Consider the following 22,354-nt stretch of genomic DNA (forward strand, 5'->3'; position numbering starts at 1 on the left):
TGACAATAAGTATGTTCATACTTCAAATTTCTACAGTTGGTAATAACTTTATGATAGAGAACACAGTAACAAATCATATCCACCAGGAATCACTGCCACAGAGTAAGGGATGTTTAGGACATTTGTAAAATGAGGTGGTTTACTGTTTTTCATCTTCTGTAAGTCTGAAATTGACTTAAATCTTCCAAAAAGGTTATTGTCTTCAAAACTGACACTCATTTAAAAGGTGTTTTTAATTAAAAAAAAAGACAAAGTGAGCCTATATTTGTAAACATTTATTCTCTTGAACTGAAAAAGGCTTGCATCAGCACACATTGTACAGCCTTGCAAATTACACAGAAATTGAAAAGAAGGTTCCTTGTTCATAAGTGCAATGAATCTTTGATGTCCAGTGATCCGCTGCAAACAATGAAGACAAACTGTAAAGCACTTAAGAAGTTTCCAGCACTCATCAAATGCATTTCCTTAGGTGACAAAAAATCCACAAGGAGGGGAATGCAAATAAGTGCATTTAGTTATTAGAGAGATACTTGAAAAAAAAAAAAGTGGAAGTATTTTCCTGCTTAGAATGATTTCTGTTCCCCTTTGAATGTAAGTGGTTTAAGAGGCATTAAGAACATAATTTATTTTATACTTAATGTTCGCACTACCTAAATGAATAAGGAAAGGGCCCTACAGGGAAGAGTTATGTATTTTTTGGCAATTGTTTCTGAGTTTAGAGATTCAGAGGAAGAGTAATCCGCTATTTGTGGGCTCTTCTTAGCATCCCTAACGCCCAAGGAGATTGTACATGGTTTTGACTTGGTTATTTCACTCCTGCATTCTTTTTCCCCCAAATTTTAAGTTGGGTCACATTGTGCTGGCTGCAAAAATAAATACAGGTTGCAACTGGTTATAATCATTTTGAAGAACAATTTGCTGTACAATAGAGCTTTGGATCTGATACAAGAATTTAGAAATATAAAACAAAGTAACTATAAAAGTTAGGAGGCATTTGAACGGCATTTCCTTAGAAAAACCTGCTAACTCTGTATCATTCTGATGTGGATTCCTATAGTCATGTGGGGTGAAATGCATATTTTTTCCCCCTTTGCTGGATCACTGGCCTTTCTTCAAAAGCTATAACGCCATGAATACACATCCTAGGAGTCTCTATAATGTTAACAGAAGCTCCAAATACCAAGCCAATCAAAGATGGGAGAGGGCAGGGGAACCATAAAGGCGAAGGGTCCAAAGGTGGCTGTTACTGAGAACTTGCCCTTTCCAAAATGTGAAAGTCATAGTGCTTCTTGCTTGTTCTCAGCTTAAACTTGTTAACTGAGTTAATTTGTTTCTTCAGTGCATTCTGTGCAGCTGAAATGGAGGGGAATGTGGCTAAGACGGTGTAGGTGGAGGCCAAGTCACTGGGTTTAGAGCGTTCAGGGTTGACAGTGTTGTCCCCGCTGCCACAGCAGAGGGGGTGACGACGTGGTTGGGACTGGGGGTCCCGGAGCCACCGGATTTTGGCGCCAATTTTAAAGAGTTCCCCAAAAAGCTTTTCAGCTTCCATGCGAGTTATTCCATCTGGTAGTTCAGTAATTTCCAAGACCTTCCCAACAACTAGAATAGAAAAGGTACAGAATACATCCCTGTTACCAAAAAAGTTGAGTAAAAAAGCACTGCAGACCCAAATATGACATGGGAAATGACCATTCAAATACGCAAAATTGAAATTGTTAGGGCCATTTTTTTTTTTTTTGTAAATGGAGTCTTACTCTGTCTCCCAGGCTGGAGTGCAGCGATGTGATCTCGGCTCACTGCAACCTCCACCTCCCAGGTTCAAGCGATTCTCCTGCCTCAGCCTCCCAAGTAGCTGGGATTACAAGCACCCGCCACCATGCTCAGCTAATTTTTTGTGTTTTCAGTAGAGACGGATGGGGTTTCACCATGTTGGCCAGGCTGGTCTTGAACTCCTGAGCTCAGGCAATCCACCTGCCTCAGCCTCCCAAAGTGCTAGGATTACAGGCATGAGGCACTGCACCCGGCCAGGGACATCCATCTTTTAAATCATTCCTACTTACCCCACAGGCAAGGAATAGAGGGCCAATAGTGTTAAAGCTACTGAGCCAGGCGCACCTGTAATCCTAGCACTTTGGGAGGCCGAGGTGGGTGGATCACCTGAGGTCTGGAGTTCAAGACCAGCCTGACCAACATGGTGAAACCCCATCTCTACTAAAAACACAAAAAATTACCTGGGTGTGGTGGTGGGCGACTGTAATCCCAGCTACATGGGAGGCTGAGGCAGGAGAATTGCTTGAACCTGGGAGGTGGAGGTTGCAGTGAGCTGAGACTACACCACTGCACTCCAGCATGGGCAACAAGAATGAAACTCCATCTCAAAAATAAATAAATAAATAAATAAAATTAAGCTACTGATGTCATAGTCTTTACTGGTAGTTGCACAAATAAAAAGAAGCATTGTACAGTGGCTTCTCTAAATTAGGTGATCTCAAACATTTTTCTGAACTTCACATTTCCATTGTAAAATAAAATAAAAGCACTTGCCCTAACCACACCACAAGGCTGCTGAGTAGAAAGTTAAAGTACAAACTTGAAGGCACTTTATCACAGAGAGGCAATATATTTGTTCACTCAGACTCTTTCCCACATGGATGTAAGGACAAACCCTTTCTCAAAGAACTAAGAGGCTAAGAGTTTCACTCTACTTGTTCCTCTCACACATTTCCCTTTGGCCCCTCTGTACCTCCTAAACCCACCATCTTACCATATATACTCTCACATCTCAAATGACACAGGGTCATAGGAACATATCCAAGAACCCTAAATCAGAGATGGCAAAAATTATTATGACTTTTTGCAGGATTCTAGGAAGAGGAAAACCCATTTCTGTGCTGTGGTGTATTTTTAAAGACTGTCACCAGTTTGCAGACCCACATCCAGTTGCCCCTCAGAGACATACCTGTTTCTCCTGCTCCAAGGTCCGTGGATGCAGCTTTTTTAGCTTGTCTCCTTCCTCGGTTTCCATGCCTGCTGCCAGGTTGACCCTGAAAACCCACAAATAGTTGAGAAACAAGGTTAATAATGCTGACAAACACACTTTGGATGTTTAAAAACTTAACACCCAAACACCTTTAGTTTGGGTTTTGCACTCTGGCAGAAGAAAATCAGTCCCAGGCCTTCCGGATTCTGCCTCTGTGGCAGTGGCATTTCTGTCTTTCATTATGACCAATCACTTGCTGACAGTCCTTCATTAGCAAGAGTGTCCCAATCCCTTGCCACTGCCTTGTCTTTGGGTGGCACTAGAGAATTACTGCTCTGCCAAGCAGCACACCATCTTCTCCTTTGCTCTGCTTCTGATGGAGCCAGTGATAATCTGTGTAAACCAACTGGCTGAGGCACAGAGCTCTCCTTGGGCAGTGCCAGCAGGTGGGCTCAGGGTTGCCCCTTATACTCTGAGGGAGCTATGACGTTCTGCAACAAAGCCTAGGAGGTTAGTTGTCTTTCATACCTGTTGGTTTGGAATGTGTCCGTGCAGAACAGCAGGAGGGTTGTACTGCAGTGGCTGGCCAAGTAATGGATACCTGGAATCTCCTGAAAGTCAATAAAATATTTTTACATTTTTTCTTTCCTCAGTTAAAAAGTACTTGCCAGAGGCCGCGCACAGTGGTTCATGCCTGTAATCCTAGCACTTTGGGAGGCTGAGGCAGGCAGATTACTTAAGGCCAGGAGTTCGAGACCAGCCTGGCCAACATGGGTGAAACCCCATCTGTAATAAAAATATAAAAATTAGCCAGGCATGGTGGTGGGCGCCTATAATTCTAGCTACTCAGGAGGCTGAGGCATGAGAACTGCTTGAACATGGGAGGCAGAGGTTGCAGTGAGCCGAGATGGCGCCACTATATTCCAGCCTGGGTGACCGAGTGAGAGACTGTCTCAAAAAAATAAAAAATAAAATAAAATAAAAAGTACTTGCCAGAGTTTTCTAATTGATCAAAATAAGATGAACAGGGGAAACAAGTATGGTGGCATAAAAAAAGTATAGATAACTGACATTTTTCTTTTGGAGACAGGGTACTGCTCTGTCGACAACCCAGGCGGGAGTGCAGTTGTGCAATCATAGCTCACTGCAGCCTTGAACTCCCGGGTTCAAGGGATCTTCCTGCCTCAGCCTCACAAGTAGCTGGGACTACAAGCACAAACTACCATGCCTGGCTAATTTTATTTTAGTAGAGATAGAGTCTCACTATGTTGACCAGGCTGGTCTCAAACTCCTGGCCTCCAGCAATCCTTCCACCTCATGAGTTGCTGGGATTACAGGTGCAAGCCACCATGCCTGGTTAAATGACATTTTAAACAAGAATTAAAAATTTCCACATATCCTTTTAAGAGCCCAGGCAAAATTCTGAAAAGATTAAGGACTAATAACAGTGGCTAGGAAGGAGGGTGCATGGTAGGAACTACATGAACAGAGACAGGATGGAGAGAAACTACTCTGGATACTTTGAAGATATGGAAGAGGAAGAATCTAAGAAAACTATGACACTAAATCCTAACATCCCATATGAAATATACCAAAATAACTGCAACACACATGCCAACCACTTGAGGTGCTGAAATCCACATCATTCTATTATGATTAAAATCTTACCTTTCAGAGGAAGGAAGAAACTCTGGATAAACATTAAGTTTTTATCTCCCCAATTCACTATTAATTGCTATAAATTTGTAAATATAATATATGCATGTACACATTTACATATACTCAAACACACTTTAATAGTTCTAACAAATGGGTAGTTGTACATCCTAGGTCTTAAGTCTGCTCTTCTTAATCTTTAAGTGAAATTTGCATTTATAATTTGAACCTGTTCAGAAAAAGTTGTGTAGTTCTTAAGTGTCATTATTCATAAGTATTCCATTCCTGAATCAGTAAATGTAGGTTAGTGAGGATGGAGATCTTCCAATTGCTTTCTTTTACTCAGGAAAGCCTAAAGTCATCACACGGCAAAGGCTTAATAAATGCTGACTGCAAAAACTTTGTCTTGGAGAATAAGGTTTTTGTGTTATATTTTCATTTATTTTATAATCGTAAGTTCTCGAATTTAGTACATTTTGTGTTTGGAGGAGGGTTATCAGTAGGTGCTAGGAAAGCATCCTCAGGAAATTGTACACCCCTTCTCCTGAGAGCTTCGTAACAGAAAGCAGCAAGGTGTGGACTTCTTGCCATTCCACAAGGCTCCTTCCAGGTGAACACAGTGAAGATGCCTGGGCAGCGCAGGACATATGCATGACATACTCACTCTTTCCTAACCTATAGATGGAAGGGAAGATATGACATGGGGGTTTAGCACTGAGATCAGAGATGCCAAGTGAAGTGTGAAGGTGTATAAAAAACAGTTGTGAAGGCTGGGTGTGGTGGCTCATGCCTGTAATCCCAGCACTTTGGGAGGCCGAGACAGGCGGATCATGAGGTCAGAGTTCGAGATCAGCCTGGCCAACATAGTGAAACCCCATCTCTACTAAAAACACAAAAAATTGGCCAGGCGTGGTGGCGTGTGCCTGTAGTCCCAGCTACTTGGGAGGCTGAGGCAGGAGAATAGCTTGAACTCAGGAGGTGGAAGTTGCAGTGAGCCAAGATCACGCCATTGCACTCCAGCCTGGGCAACAGGGCAAGACTCCGTCTCGAAAAAAAAAAAAAAAGAAAAAAAAAAGAAAATACTTGTAAAGAAGTCAGAGTTAAGTGCTACAATAATGAAATTTTAAAAATTTAATGAGACTCAAAAACTTAGCATTAACAGAATATAGAGAACATTGCTTAAACATTCTGGAATCCCCTAGATAAAGACATTTAAGATTTTCCAACAAAAGATAAAACCTTTTAATCCTATAAAATTTCAAGTATATAAATGTATAGATAGAAAAGCATAATGTACCCATCATCCAGGTTCAACTGTGATCACTCCTGCTTTGTTTTTCCTGTTAAAGCAAATCTCAGCATTTTACTTGTAAATATTTCAGTGTACAAACATCTAATGGATAACTCCTTTTTTTTGAGACAGAGTCTTGCTCTGTCACACAGGATGGAGTGCAGTGGCACCATCTCTGCTCACTGCCACCTTTGCCTCCCAGGTTCAAGCGATTCTCCTGCCTCAGCTTCCTGAGTAGCTGGGATTACAGGCGCCCACCACCACGCCCAGCTAATTTGTTTCAAATATGGAGATAAGATTATAGTCAGCAGTACAAAGACCCCTCCTAATAGGTTGGGCCAGGTGTTCCTCCTGCGGCATTCATACCAGACTGCATGACGCATACTGTTTCAATTTATTTTTTTAAAATAGGCAATTTCTAAATTTATTTATTTAGAGATGGAGTCTTGCTCTGTAGCCTAGGCTGGAGTGCAGTAGCACAATCTTGGCTCGCTGCAACCTCCGCCTCCCGGGTTCAAGCGATTCTCCTGCTTCAGCCTCCTGAGTAGCTGGGATTACAGGCATGCGCCACCATGCCTGGCTAATTTTTTTTTTTTGTATTTTTAATAGAGACGGGGTTTCACCATGTTTCAGGCTGGTCTCTAACTCCTGACCTCCTGATCCACCCACCTCAGCCTCCCAAAGGGCTGGGATTACAGGTGTGAGCCACTGCGCCTAGCCTTTTTTCTAAATTTAATAAGGAATTTGTTTTGTAGAAAATTTGGAGATAGGGAATTACAAAGGAGAAAATAAAAACCACTCTGGTGCTGGGTGTAGTGGCTGACATTTGTAATCTCAGCACTTTGGGAGGCCAAGGTGGGGAGATTGCTTGAGCCAAGGAGTTCGAGACTAGCCTGGGCAACATGGTGAAACCCTGTCTCTACCGAAAATACAAAAATTAGCCAGGTGTGGTGGCGTGCCTGTAAGCCCAGTTGCTCAGGAGGTTGAGGTAGGGGGATCATCTGAGTCCGGGGAGGTCAAGGCTGCAGTGAGCCACAAATGCACCACTGCACTGCAGCCTGGGCGATGGAGTAAGACAGTGTCTCAAAACAAACAACAACAAACAAACCAACATCAACAAAACCCACCCTGGTAATTCCATCACTTCTAACATTTTGGTGTGTATCTTTTCACTCTTCTACATGTGTGGGCTGACTCATACATATGTGTGTGTATAAGTTTTTAAGGAAATTGAGATATAATTAACATACAATAAAATCAATAAAATAAACATTCTAAGTGTTGAATCTGATGAATTCTAACAATTGTAAAAGTCCGTGTAACCATACCCCACCCCCCCACCCCCTTAAAGAATATTTCCATCCCTGGAAGAGTTCCCTCCAGCCCCTTCCCAGTCAGTTCCACACCCCATCTCTACTACTATCTGATTTTTAACATCACAGATTAGTTTATCTGCAGCTGGATTTCATATAATTAGAATCATATAGAATATATTCTCTTTTTGTCTTATTTTTTGGTTAACATCGTGACCTGGAGAGTCATCATGTTGTTGTGTGTCAGTAGCTTGCTTTGTTCCCTTTTATTGTTGAGTAGTACCCTTTTAAGGATATAGCACAATTTGTTTATCCAGTCTCCTGTCGATGGACATGTTGGTCTTGTCCAGTTTGAGCTATTATAAAATAAGGTTGCTATATTTTGTACACAAGACTATGTGAACATGTTTTCAATTCTCTTTCCCCTAGGAGTGGAATTACTGGGTTATATGGTAAGTGATTAAAGTCTTAGGAAACTGCCATACCTTTTCCTAAAGCGGTTTCTTCACTGTACACTCTTACCGCCAGTGTGTGAGAATTTTAGTAGCTCTGTATCTTTACCAACATTATTTTTTAAGTACTCACATGTGGATTTTGCATGTTGTAGGGGTTTGGGGGTTTGGTGTACTTATTATTTTGTCACCCAGGTAATAAGCATAGTATCCAATAGGTACTTTTCAATCCTCACCCTCTCCCCTCAAGTAGGCCCAAGCGTCTATTGTTCCCTTCTTTGTGTCCATCAATGTTTAGCTCCCACTTACAAGGGAGAACATTCTTCTTTTTTTTTTTTTGAGATGCAGTGTCAATCTTGTCACCCAGGATGGAGTGCAGTGGTGCGATCTCTGCTCACTGCAACCTTCGCCTCCAGGATTCAAGCAATTCTCTTGCCTTAGCCTCCCAAGTAGCTGGGATTATAGGCATGTGCTACCATGCCGGGCTAATTTTTGTATTTTTAGTAGAGATGGGGTTTCACCATGTTGGCCAGGTTGGTCTCGAACTCCTGACCTCAAGTGATCTACCCACCTCAGCCTCCCAAAGTGCTGAGATTACAGGCGTGAGCCACCATGCCTGGCAAGTGAGAACATTCTTTACCAACATTTGGTGTTGTCCGTCTTTTTGATTATAGCCATTCTAATGGGTGTGAAGTGATATTCTGGCTTCATATTCATTTCTATAATGACTGATGTTAAATATCTTTGCAAGGGCTTATTAGACATCTGCATACTACTTCAAAATGTCTGTGTAACTTGTTTTTCAAAATCACTCACCATATTGTGAATATTGCTCCCCCTGTCGTCATTTTTTTTTTGAGATGGAGCCTCTCTCTGTCGCCCAGGCTGGAGTGCAGTGGCGCGATCTTGGCTCACTGCAGCCTCTGCCGCCAAGGTTCAAGCAATTCTCCTGCTTCTGCCTCCCGAGTAGCTGGGATTACAGGTGCCTGCCACCGTGCCCAGCTCATTTTTGTAGTTTTAGTAGAGACGGGGTTTCACTATCTTGGCCAGGCTGGTCTTGAACTCCTAACCTTGTGATCCACCTGCCTCGGCCTCCTAAAGTGCTGAGATTACAGGTGTAAGCCACCGTGCCTAGCCTGAATACTGCCCCCTTTCAGTGATTCTTTAGATAGCTACATAATCTTACTTGTATGAATATCCCATAATTTAAGTATTCCTCATTGATGAACACAGGTTGTTTGTAAATTTTTTTGCTATAGGATAAACTCTTCTGTATATAAATCTTTGTGTGCATTATCCTTAGGATAAATTCTAGGAAATACAATGGTTTCCATATTAGTTTATAATCATCTGCTTGCACGTCTGCTCCCCCAAGTAGACTAAGGGTTAGTGAGGGTAAGGACTTCTCCTTACTCATCTTTATACACCAAGGGCATAGCCATTTCCTTAATAAATGATTGCTGAATAAATTTTTGGATAATCTCTTTTTTGTTTTATTTTTGAGACAGAGCCTTGCTCTGCTGTCCATGCTGGAATGCACTGGCATAATCAGAGCTCACTGCAGTCTTAAATTCCTGGGCTGAAGTGATCCTCCCACTTCAGCCTCCTGAGTAGCTATGACTACAGTCATGTGCCACCACTTCTGGCTGATTTTTGTAGTTTCTCTAGAGACGGGGTCTTGAGTGGCCTCAAGTGATCCTTCTGCACTGGCCCCCCAAAGTGCTGGGATTACAGGCGTAAGCCATTGCGCCCGGCCTGGATAAACTTTTGATCTATATTACTCTAATGCAGAAATTAAAATACCGAAAAAATGTTGAAAAATGTGTATTATTACTATAGAGGAATGGATTCTAAGAATAAGTTAAAGCGATTTTAATGTGATCATGTAATTACTAAATATAAGTAATTACTGAATTAATAATTATTAATTAGCAATGACACATTAAGGTTAGGAGTATATGGTCACAAATAGACATGCCTGAGTGTAGGTGAAGATGTAGCTCTGTGGAAAATAGAAAGGCAATATTACCAAGATAAATTACCAAGTCACTGGGAATGGATGTCTTAAATTCTCTGAAGCTGTGACTAGTTTCATGTACACTTACCTTGCCCGGGGACAAAAGGTCTAGAAAATTGGGGCATGATGGAAAGTGGTGGTCCAGAGGGACGTACAGTTTTCAGGGTGGACAGCTGAGCTGGTGCTGGCGACTGAGCTGGTGAAATAATGGGGCTACTGAGTTGAGGGCTGTGCTGCAATTACAATACATCAAGAAAATGGGTCAGCATTTTGGGCAGGCTTATTTTTTATTATTCCTGATTACATATATGTACTTGTTACAAAATAAGTCAAACACAGAAACATGTAATCTGCGACTCCCAAAAATAAACACTGGTAACAGATTGTTTCTTTTTTTTTCCTTTTTTTTTTTTTGAGACAGTCTCGCTCTGTTGCCCAGGCTGGAGTGCAGTGGTGCAATCTCGGCTCACTGCAAGCTCTGCCTCCCAGGTTCACACCATTCTCCTGCCTCAGCCTCCTAAGCCTCCTGCCTCAGTCTACAGGCGCCTGCCACCATGCCCTGCTAATTTTTTGTATTTTTAGTAGAGATGGGGTTTCCCTGTGTTAACCAGGATGTTCTCGATCTCCTGACCTTGTGATCCGCCTGCCTCAGCCTCCCAAATTGCTGGGATTACAGGCGTGAGCCACCACGCTCAGCAGAGAGATTGTTTCTATGCACATGCATTCATACATCCATTTTTCACAAAAATGATAACAGACTACATCCTACTTTTGAAACTTGCTTTTTTACCTTGGCAATAATATTGCCGATACTTTTGCATGAGAGAATACATACAGCTAACTCACTCTTTTTTCATATTAAATACTGTAACATTTCATATGTAAATAATTTCATTAGAGAATAGTTTCTAAGATTGTAAAAGAATTCCCAGATTTCCCAAATGACGTTAACTTTTATTACACTGCTTTCTGTGTGTGTGTGTGTGTGTGTATACATCCACATATATACATATATATCACTGTGTTTTCTGGAACTGTTTGAAAGTGAATTTCACATGATATTCCTTTAACCCAGAATAATTAGTGTCTATTTCCTAACAACAAGGACTTTTATAATATAATCAAAGTAGAATAATAAAAGCCAGAAAATTAACAATACAATAGTATTATCTAATCTACAGTTAATTTAAATTTTGCCAAGTGTCCCACTAATGTCCCTTATAGCAAAAGATAAGAAAAATGTTTCCCTTCAAGTCCAGAATCCAGACTAAAATCAAGGGCTGCATTTTGTTGTCATGGCTCTTTAATCTTCTTTAATCTGAAGCAGAACAGCACAGTCTCTTCTTTCTTTCATGACTGTGACATTTCTGAAGATTTGTTTCAGAAGATCAGTTATTTTGTAGACTGTCCCTCAATTTGGGTTTGTCTGCTGTCTCCTCATTAAAAGTTCATGTTATATATTTGGGAAAGGAACACCAGAGAAGTAATGTGTCCTTCGCAATGGATCACATCAGAAGGAACCTGATGTCTATCTGTCATCACAGTATTGGTGACATTTACTTCGACTGCTTTGTTAACGTGGTGCCTATCAGGTTCCTCCACTGTAAATTACCATTTTTTTCCTTTGTAGTTTTAAGTATCTTGTAGGGAGATACTTTAAAAAAAATTCTGCTTTTCCTCAGAACTTCACCCACTAGTTTGGTAGCTTCTGGTGGTGACTCCTGCCTGATGGTTTCCTGGTGGTGATCTTCTAATTTCACGATTCTACATTTATCACTTTACATTACACTGAGGTAAGACAGAGTTTCATTTTCCATTTATTGATTTTTATCAGTATGGACTCATGAATTCTTATGTTATTCCATGGATGATCATTCATTTCTATCATTGTTTTATGCCCCAAACCTCCACTCCTGATCCTGTATTCTTCAACACGTCCCTATTTTTCTTCCATCCCTTCCTTACTTTCTGGCACAGCCAAGATGGCCTACGCCCATCTGGTACTTTCCTTGCACCAACTCTGGCAACAGTTATTTTTCTAAGGAGCCTTAGTTCCTTTTAATGGAGACTGGTTATTTACAAACTACCATCTCAATAGTAGGTGTATCTTCAGTAGTAGGTGTATTTTCAGTATTTCAATAGTAGGTGTATTTTCAGTATTACACACTTAAGGGCATTTTCCTAAATGGCACAGTAATAATCAGTTACCCACTGATGAATGTCAAGACTGTTTACAGTTTTTCAATATTACAACAGGGAAAAAAGAAATATTGTACACATATTTTCGCACTTATTGTATAATTTTTACTGGATAAAGTTCCAGAAGCATTATCTGTGGGTCAAATTCTACATTTTGAAAAATGTCTCCAAAGTGCATTCCAAAGAGCTGTACCAATTTACACTACCACAAAGAGAGTCCCAGAGCTTATAACTTGATCTTTGCCAAACTATTACTACGGCAGATTATTGGTCTTCCTGAATTTTCCCAATTATATAGATGAAAAGTAGTTTTATATTTTCATCTGTTTAATGGCCATTGATAGTTTGTGAGCTGATCTATAATAACCTTTGTCCCACCCCCTCCTTTTTTTTTTTTTTTGAGACAGGGTCTCACTCTGTCAACTAGGCTGGAGTACGGTAGTGTGATCACAGCTCAACGCAGCCTCTACCACTCAGGGTCAAGCAATCCTCCTGCTTCAGCCTCCCGAGTAGCTAGAACTACAGGTGTATACCACCCCACCTGGCTAATTTTTAATTTTTTTTATAGAGATGGGATCTCATTATGTTGTCTAGGCTGCTCTTGAACTCCTGGACTCAAGTGATCCTTTCTCCTTGGCCTCCCAAAGTGCTGGGATTACAGGCGTAAGCCACCATGCCGAACCTCTATCTTTTAAAAAATGTTAAAAACTGGCTGGGTAAAGCGGCTCAAGCCTATGATCCCAGCACTTTGGGAGGCTGAGCCAGGTGAACCACTTGAGCTCAGGAGTTCGAGACCAGCCTGGGCAACATGGCAATACCCTGTCTCTACAAAAAAAGAAAAAATTAGTTGGGCATGGTGGTGTGCATGTGTGGTTTCAGCTACTCAAGTGGCTGAGGTGGGAGGATGGCTTGAGCCCAGGAGATGGAAGCTGCAGTAGGCCCAGATCATGCCACTGCACTCCAGCCTAGGTAATAGAGCCAGACCCTGTCTCTAAATGATGAGCCCAGGAGGTTGAGGCTGCAGTAAGCCGTGATTGTGCAAATGCAGTCCAGCCTGGGTGTCAGAGTGTAACCTTGTCTCAACAAAAGATAAAACCTTTTAATTCTATAAAATTTCAAGTATATAAAAGTATAGATAGAAAAGCATAATGAAATTCCATGTACCCATTATCCAGGTTCAACTGTGATCGCCCCTGCTTTGTTTTTCCTGAAGTATTTAAAGCAAATCTCAGCATTTTACTTGTAAATATTTCAGTATACAGTTATATCTAATGGACAACTCTTTTTTTTTTTTTCTTTAATTTTAGACAGAGTCTCGCTTTGTCACCCAGGCTGCGGCGCAATGGCACGATCTCGGATCACTGCAACCTCCGCCTCCCGGGTTCAAGCGATTCTACTGCCTCAGCTTCCTGAGTAGCTGAGATTACAGGTGCCCGCTACCACGTCCAGCTAAGTTTTGTATTTTTAGTAGAGATGGGGTTTCTCCATGTTGGCCAGGCTGGTCTCGAACTCCTGACCTCAGGTGATCTGCCCGCTTTGGCCTCCCAAAGTGCTGGGATTACAGGCATGAGCCACTGTGCCTGGGTCTTTTTTTTTTTTTTCCCAAAGAGTTGGGGTCTCCCTCTGTTGCTAGGGGGGAGTGCAGTGGCATGATCATAGCTCACTGCAGCCTTGAACTCCTGGGCTAAAGCTTGCCTCAGCCTCCTTAGTGGCTGGGACTACAGGTGCACACTGCCATGGCCGAATAATTTTTTGTATTTTTTATAGAGACAGGGTTTCACCATGTTACCCAGGCTGGTCTCGAACTCCTGCGTTCCAGGTCTGCCTTAGCTTCCCGAAGTGCTGGGATTACAGGCATGAGCCACCGCGCCTAGCCTTAAAAAATATCTTTTGATCATTCAATATCCAAATAAGATCCATATATTATATCTGATATTATACCTCTTGAGTCTCTTGTAATGTATAACAGAACAAGCTCCTATTTCAAAATGCCATCTATTGAAGTCACAGGGCCAATTTGTCAAGTAAAATATCCCACTGGTATCAGGTAATTTGTTTTTGTTCCTTCTTGTATTTCCCATAAACTAGTAGCTAGGGTTAGAGGCTTGAATAGATTCAGGTTCAAATTTCAGTAAGAGTATATCATAAGTGATGCTGTGTACTTCCTTCTATACCACATTAAGAGGTAAATAATGTTTGGCTGGCCCACTTTTGGTGATGTTATAACTGATCAGTGGATTCAGGGCTGTCTGTCTAATTCATCCATTTAAAATACCCCTCAAAACTTTTTTTTTTTTTTAAGTGAGCAGTTTCTCAACCAAAACTTTTTAATCTAATATTTTTAGGATCTGCTGATGATTTTCTGGCAATTTTCTAATTCTATCATTGCTTCTGCATTTGTTAACTGGATTATTCTACAGAGAACATTCCCTTATCAACTATTTGGTTACATTAATATATAGTCATATGGGAAAGGCAGGATAAATGCTTATTTTTCTTTACCAAATTTTAGATCTAGTTTATCTTTTGAAGTTAAAAAACGTTTTTTTGAATACGCAGAAGTTAGCAAATAATATTTAAATACTGATTCTTTTTCTTCTTTTTTTTTTTGAGACAGAGGTACGCTCTTGTTACCCAGGCTGGAGTGCAATGGCACGATCTTGGCTCACTACAACCTCCACCCACCTGGGTTCAAGTGATTCTCCTGCCTCAGCCGCCTGAGTAGCTGGGATGCATGCTACCACCATACCCAGCTGATTTTGTATTTTTGCATGCACCACCACACCCGGCTGATTTTGTATTTTTAGCAGAGATGGGATTTCACCATGTTGGTCAGGCTGGTCTGAAACTGGGTGATCCCTGTGCCTCAGCCTCCCAAAAAGTGCTGGGATTACAGGGAGAGCCACCGCGCCTGGCCCAAATTCTTTTATTAATCTGGCTGACAGGATTTCAAATTCAAGCCTTATAAGTCAATCTTAGATAACAAAAATGTAACGTTTCAAAATGATAATGAACAAAACCATCTTACCTGGACAATACTGTCTACACTGCTAAATTCTACACACTTCTGTCCTCTCTGGTGATCACAGTAATATTTGTTTTGTTTCCACTGAGGGGGTGAGTGGGCACAAGATTGTGGATTGTTTGGTACACTGAGCTGCATCATCACCATCCCCCCACCAGGTGGCGGTGGTGGCCCACCTGAAAATCGGAATTAAGATGCTACAGTCAGAATATTTTAGCAACTAGTTGGTGTTTCTGAACACTAGGGTAACAGCAGTAATTTTACATTTCTGAATAAAATTTTACTATTAACTAAGAAAACCGAGTTGAAGCCCTAGTGCATCATACTACAAGTATTGTGTGTTTAAACAGGCAATAAGATGGACTCTGTAGGCCTAAATATCTCACTTATCATAAAGGTAAGTTGGCGTAAACAGGAACAGCTGGAAGAGTAATGAGAGAAGGCATAGGAAATAACCCTAGAGAATATCAATACTTCTGAGAAAGGAGGATCAGGATAGTACTGTGATAGCAGCAGTAGAAGGAAAGGAAGAAGTGGACTGCACATGTTAACTATGATTCAGAACAGCACCCTCAATATTGTGGGTGTATTTCAGCACATCAAAAATTGAGAATCTTTTTGTAGAAATGCCTAAGGAAATTAATCGAACTATTTCTCATATGAACCAATCATTATCTTATTTTCACTGATTTCTTCATACCTGTACACTGGTGGCCTTGAAGCTGCTGGGAACTGCATGGTGAAGTGGTTCGAGGAAACTGTACTTGTTCTGATCCTGGATGTTGCAGGTAACCTACTGAAGAGCTATGGAAAAAACAAATACAAAAACACAGCATAATGAGAGGAGGATGACTATAGAGATTCCTGAATGGGCCAGGCGCGGTGCTCACGCCTGTAATCCCAGCACTTTGGGAGGCCGAGGCGGGCGGATCACGAGGTCAGGAGATCAAGAACATCCTGGCTAACACGGTGAAACTCCATCTCTACTAAAAATACAAAAAATTAGCCAGGCGTGGTGGCAGGTGCCTGTAGTCCCAGCTATTCAGGAGGCTGAGGCAGGAGGATGGTGTAAACCCGGGAGGCAGAGCTTGCAGTGAGCCGAGATTGCGCCACTGCACTCCAGCCTGGGTGACAGAGCGAGACTAATTACTAAGAATAGAGGAAACAACAGAACATGTTCTGACATAGTTAACAAAATATTGACAAAAATTAAAGGCTATTAGTGTGAAACCATTAAGTTACTGCTGTATTTTTGAACAGTTAGTCTTTTTTTTTTTGAGATGGAGTTCTGCTCTGTCACCCAGGCTGGAGTGCAGTGGTACGATCTCAGTTCACTGCAACCTCCGCCTCCAGGCTTCAAGCGATTCTCCTGCCTCAGCCTACCAAATAGCTGAGATTACAGGTGCCTGCCACCACACCCGGCTACTTTTTGTATTTTTAGTAGAGATGGCGTTTTGCCATGTTGGCCAGGCTGGTCTTGAACTTGTGACCTCAAGTGATCTTCCCGTCTCAGTCTCCCCAAATGCTGGAATTACAGGTGTGAGCCACTGTGCCTGGCCTGAGCAGTCTTTCAGACTCAAATTAATACGGGTTTGTCATAACATTATCTCCGAAGTTTTCTCTAGAAAATTATTTTATAATAGTTAAAAACCACAGAACGATACTATTCTTTCTGAGAATTCATGAGTTACTAAGAACCATAATTTATGTCTAAAACCCTATTGTCTTTCTCATTTTAAAAAGCTGTCTTACAAAAACAGTATTTCTTAATTTAGTTGAAATAACTTTTTGCACCTGTGTCTCATATAATTGCATGAAACTTTATATACAACTACTAAATTACAGAGAATACAGGAAGACATGTTAAATGACAGCATGATGATGCAATCGGTAAAATCCAGATTATGGGAAACTCTAAGACAAATGTGTAAAAACATAAGCAATATTTGTGGGGCAGAAGGAAATACAAATATTAACCGGATATTTGACGTAATTAATGAATTAACCTCAATATTTTAAGATATAAGATGATATTAGTTATATGGGATTTAAAAAATCCTTCAGGGATACATATACTGAAATACTCATGAAAATGAAATACTATGATACCTGGGATTTATTTCAAACTAATATTGGAGGGAGACGAGGCAGAGATTTATATGAAAACAGATTAGTAATTACGTAATTGGTGATGGGCACATATGGGTTCAGTATACTTCTGTTTATATTTATATATGTTACAGATTTCCATAATAAAAAGTTAAACAATTCTTTCAGGCTGACAGTTAATAAGAATTAGTAAAGCTTTATGCATTTTTAGGGGCAGTAACTCAGAGCGGTTCAATAAAAGGGAAAAAGAGATATAAAGGGAGGATTTAATAGAAAGTGATTTTGGATCATAAGTGAAAACAGTACTTTCTGAAATTTATGTTAATTATGATTGGAATGTGTAATATAAGTATTAGCTACCTGTGGAAATAATACAGCTTAAGTCTGTAAATGTGCCGAAATTGAGGAAAACAGAAAGGCCCCCATAGGTGGGAGGTTTTTTAGGCTCTGTTCTAACCCATGTGAACAGCTCTCCTGAGCCATGCCCCTCACTCTCATCTTGTTCGCTAAGGTCTGAGACATGTGCGTGAAAGCAAGCCATCCTGCAAAGGGAAGGGAATATTCAGGTTGGTCCCTGAGGTAAGCAATATAGCCCATACTCTACTAAACTACAAACTGCGATTCCATTTTACCACTCTAGTGGGTTTTAGTACAGTTAGAATAAAACAGGTTTCTAGCACTAGATTACCTGTTAGGTAAATGAGTAAGAATCAAGTTTTAGAATTACATAAATGAGTTCCAGGCCTCTACTAATCTTCTGAGAGACATATAGATAATTCAAGGGACATAGACTAGGCAATGAGACAACCTCTTAAATCACTTAAACACTTCAGAAAAAAGAAAGCATAGAAGTCAGTATTTACACTCTCTCTTTAAAAATACAAATATGGGCCAGGCGCGGTGGCTGAAGCTTGTAATCCCAGCACTTTGGGAGGCCGAGGCGGGCGAATCACGAGGTCAGGAGATCGAGACCACGGTGAAACCCCGTCTCTACTAAAAATACAAAAAATTAGCCGGGCGTCGTGGTGGGCGCCTGTAGTCCCAGCTACTCGGAGAGGCTGAGGCAGGAGAATCGCGTGAACCCGGGAGGCGGAGCTTGCAGTGAGCCGAGATTGCGCCACTGCACTCCAGCCTGGGCAACAGAGCGAGACTCTGTCTCAAAAACAAAACAAAACAAAACAAAACAAAACAAAAAAAAACAAAAACAGTTATACCACAGATGAATCAGTTCTGCAGTAATTTCACAAGTTTCTCCTCCTTTGGAAAACAGGAGGGAAAGAAGGACTTTTAAAATAAAGCACCAGGCCCAGTCATTCAAAGTTGATATCCTACCCTTTAACAGAAAAATGAAACGTCAATCTCAAATAATCCCATTTATCCCCAAATTTCCTGAAAAGTCCTAATACAAAACTATGAATATGTAAACTAAAAAAAATCAAAATATCCACTTTCAAATGTATTAAGGCCACTGCAATAAAAATTATTACCAATATTTTTTTCCTAACTGTTTAGGAGCTGCCTCTTCTCTATGTAAGGTAGAGCTGGGCAAACTGCTGTGAAATGCTTCTAGAAGATCACTGGAGATTAATGAATGACATTATAGGATATCCCACAGGTTTCTTCTGAGTTGTTTTTTTTTTTTTTTTCGAGATGGAGTCTCCCTCTGTCACCCAGGCTGGAGTGCAGTGGCGCGATCTTGGCTCACTGCAACCTCCACCTCCCGGGTTCACACCATTCTCCTGCCTCAGCCTCTCGAGTAGCTGGGACTACAGGTGCCCGCCACCACGCCTGGCTGATTTTTTTGTATTTTTAGTAGAGACGGGGTTTCACCGTGTTAGCCAGGATGGTCTCGATCTCCTGACCTCGTGATCCGCCTGCCTCGGCCTCCCAAAGTGCTGGGATTGCAGGCGTGAGCCACTGTGCCCGGTCCTTCTTCTGAGTTTTTTACAGTGCTCATCTTATTCCTTTAACACTGTAGGGTAATTCAGAGAGATTCCCCTTCTCTCCAGTTAATTATTTCTTCATTCTTATCATGTTTTGGAATTGAAGCCATGACAAAAAAAATGACATATATAATGTATTTTTAAAGTTAGAAACTTACTTTATCAAAGTGTGATTTTATTTATTTATTTATTTATTTTAAACAGACAAGGTCTCACTCTATTCCTCAGGCTGGAATGCAGTGGTGTTATCATAGGTTACTGAAGCACTGAACACTTGGGCTCAAGTGATCCTCCTGCCTCCGCCTCCCAAGTAGCTAACTACAAGCACCCACCATTGCTTAATATCAAGCAATATCAATGCTTGATATTAAGATATATTCACTAGATCTTGCAAATTCAAGTGACAGTACATTGCTATTTTAATGCCTTTGACATTGAATACCTGACCTAGGGCAAAGCACCATGTATTTGGGTGTCGGAAGGGAGCACACGGCTGTGTTCCAACTCTACTTGTTATTTGTATGTAAGTCTGAACATGTTATTTGAACTTCAGCTCTTTCATCAATAAACATGCAATTAGCACTTGCCTTACCAAACTATGATGAAAGATTTGGCCAAATAGTTCAAAGTGTAAACAGCCAAACATAAAAATGTACAACTTCATTAATAATCACAGAGCCAAATTAGTATGTTGCCATTTATGAAATGTGAAAACAATAAAGCAGAGTCAGTACATATTGGGACTGTGAATCAAAGATTTTGGCAAAATGTACCATGGACCTTCATAACAGTCACATCCTTTAACCTACTAATTCCCTTCTAAGGACTCATGCCAAGGGAGTCATTAAAATTGCTTACAAGATGGCCCCATAAAGTAAAAAGATATGACCTAAATGTTCTGCAGTAGGGTAAATATATTATTATATATTCATAAAATGTAAGAGTATGATCATTATATTACTGAAATTTTTAATGGGATGAAAAAATTTTTACTATGACCAATAAGTGAAATATATACAGTAAGATTTCAACTACATTAAAACTCTGTAAGAGGCTGGGTATGGTGGCTCATGCCTGTAATCCTAGAACTTGGGGAGGCCGGGGCGGACAGATCACTTGAGGTCAGGAGTTTGAGACTAGCCTGAAACCCTATCTCTGCTAAAAATACAAAAATTAGCTGGGTGTGGCGGTGCATGACTGTAGTCCCAGCTACTTGGGAGGCTGAGGCAGAAGAATCACTTGATCCCGGGAGGCAGAGTTGCAGTGAGCCAAGATGGCACCACTGCAGTCCAACCTGGGCAAAAGAGCAAGACTCCGTCTCAAAAAAAAAAAAAAAAAAAAAAGCATGCATGTATTTTTTATAAATAATACTTTATAAATAATAATTATAAATAATTATAATACTTTAAAAATGCTTTTTGAAAACTGAAAATTTTAGCTTTTAAATGTTATAGTAGAAAGTTAATTTCAGTGAAACAATCTGAATCTGCTTCAGAAAACTTCAGCAGATGTCAAGAGTATGGCCATTTGAAGATGTTTATGCTGATATTCTGCAATATAAACCTTCAATTCAGCCAGGTGTGGCGGCTCATGCCTGTAATCCCAGCACTTTGGGAGGCTGAGGCAGGCGGATCACTTGAGGTCAAGAGTTCGAGACCAGCCTGGTCAGCATGGTGAGACTCGTTTCTACTGAAAATACAAAGATTAGCCGGGCATGGTGGCGGGTGCCTGTAAACCCAGTTATTCAGGAGGCTGAGGCAGGAGAACTGCTTGAGCCTAGGAGGCGGAGGTTGCAGTGGGCTGAGATCACACCACTACACTCCAGCCTGGGCAACAGAGCAAGACTCTGTCTCTAAATAAATAAATAAATGAATAAATAACCAATTCATTTGTGGGTCAGATGCTCAACTAGGCTTGTAGTCTCTGGAAGAAAACACCAGCTTTCTGCCTCATAAGCTTTCTCAAAGTCATAGTGATTTCCATTTTATATACATTTTTTGTGGTGAGGGTATATATACCAAGTATAATGTAAACTTTCAATTAATCAGAATTTGACTATATGCTCAATTAATGAAAATAAATGTCAAAATCTTTAATGTGTAATTTTTTTGGGTTTTCCTTTAAATGCTAATAGCTGATTTATCAGGGCTTTCTGGTTAAATGCTTATATTCATAGAAGTATTAATTTATAGCTCATCTATTCCCCAATGTGAGCCATTTAAAAAAAACTGAATTTGACTAAAAAATGAAGTATTAAAAAAAGGGAGTGGGGACACCTGCCCTAAGATTGTTGCTTTCACAGAGCACTAAATGTAGCTTTGTGTTTCTTGGCAGCTAAGATAAAATGGTGAGCCCAGGGATTATATAACTGCCCGGATGATAAGGAAAGCAAGCAGTTAAGCCACTGGCAGGTGCTGGATTGCAGAATATCATAATTGCATTCTACAATAAATTTACAGCATGCAGTTAATTATAGAGAAATCCAGTCTTCCAGTACCACCTATAAAACATACTTCATGTTTTACTAGGAAACTTAGAAGCTGAGCTGGAAATCTTGCCCAAAGAGGATTATTTCCCATTTAATAAATAGGTTAAGATGCAGAAGTACCTGCAAGAAGGGCTAATATATTCCTTAAAAAGGAGCTCTGAACTTTTTAAGTACTTAATCAAGTATTTGTATGAAACCTAAAAAAGAGTCTACATTATATATTTAATGGAAGAGATGCCTTTGGCTTGAGAAATTGGAGGGTAGGTATCATAAACACAATTCACCACAAAGATGTCTCTGATGCTTCTGGAGAATGACTGATCTTGAGATGGGGTATATTCTGACCAGCCCATCAGGATGAACCAGGCATCATCAAGCAGCGTATTAGCAGATCTGTTACAGACAGCACTTTAGTGGGTCAATGAAGTGATAGAAAACACCTGCTAAACAATTTCAGTTTTAGTATAGTTGATTCTATGCTGCTTTCTTTTGCCACTTCTTAAGTCTGTTCCTAGACTGAGATCTCCTTACTCTTTACACATGTTTTTTTTTTTTGAGTCAGGAGTCTTGCTCTGTCACCTAGGCTGGAGTGCGATCTTGGCTCGCTGCAACCTCCGCCTTCCAAGTTCAAGTGATTCTCTTGCCTCAGCCTCCCAAGTAGCTGGGATTACAGGTACACACCACCATGCCTGATTTTTTTTTTTTTTTTTTTTTTGAGACGGAGTCTTGCTCTGTCGCCCAGGCTGGAGTGCAGTGTCATGACCTCGGCTCACTGCAAGCTCCGCCCTCCTGGGTTCACGCCATTTTCCTGCCTCAGCCTCCTGAGTAGCTGGTACTACAGGTGCCTGCCACCATGCCTGGCTAATTTTTTTGTATTTTTA

The 22,354-nt window shown here is 40.7% G+C and overlaps 1 protein-coding gene across 20 annotated transcripts in view; it reads right to left on the reverse strand.

Moving 5' to 3' along the window:
* Window positions 1-259: 259 nt before the first annotated feature.
* The window catches only part of R3HDM1 (R3H domain containing 1), a 198,949-nt gene continuing 176,854 nt past the window's right edge, over window positions 260-22,354 (reverse strand). For 16 of the 20 annotated variants that reach the window (XM_012502532.2, XM_030801256.1, XM_030801253.1 and 13 more), the window contains 6 exons: window positions 15,634-15,737; window positions 14,937-15,109; window positions 9,798-9,942; window positions 3,509-3,591; window positions 2,960-3,044; window positions 263-1,599 (listed from right to left, as the gene is read on the reverse strand). In XM_012502532.2, the coding sequence (XP_012357986.1) occupies window positions 1,244-1,599; window positions 2,960-3,044; window positions 3,509-3,591; window positions 9,798-9,942; window positions 14,937-15,109; window positions 15,634-15,737 (946 nt within the window). In that variant the 3' untranslated portion in view covers window positions 263-1,243. Of the gene's footprint in view, window positions 1,600-2,959; window positions 3,045-3,508; window positions 3,592-9,443; window positions 9,695-9,797; window positions 9,943-14,936; window positions 15,110-15,633; window positions 15,738-22,354 lie in introns of those variants that run through there. The other 4 variants (XM_030801250.1, XM_003267601.4, XM_030801265.1 and 1 more) reach the window with 4 other exon arrangements.

This window comes from Nomascus leucogenys, chromosome 20, assembly GCF_006542625.1.
Source record: "Nomascus leucogenys isolate Asia chromosome 20, Asia_NLE_v1, whole genome shotgun sequence".
In the NCBI taxonomy this organism is placed as follows: Eukaryota; Metazoa; Chordata; class Mammalia; order Primates; family Hylobatidae; genus Nomascus; species Nomascus leucogenys.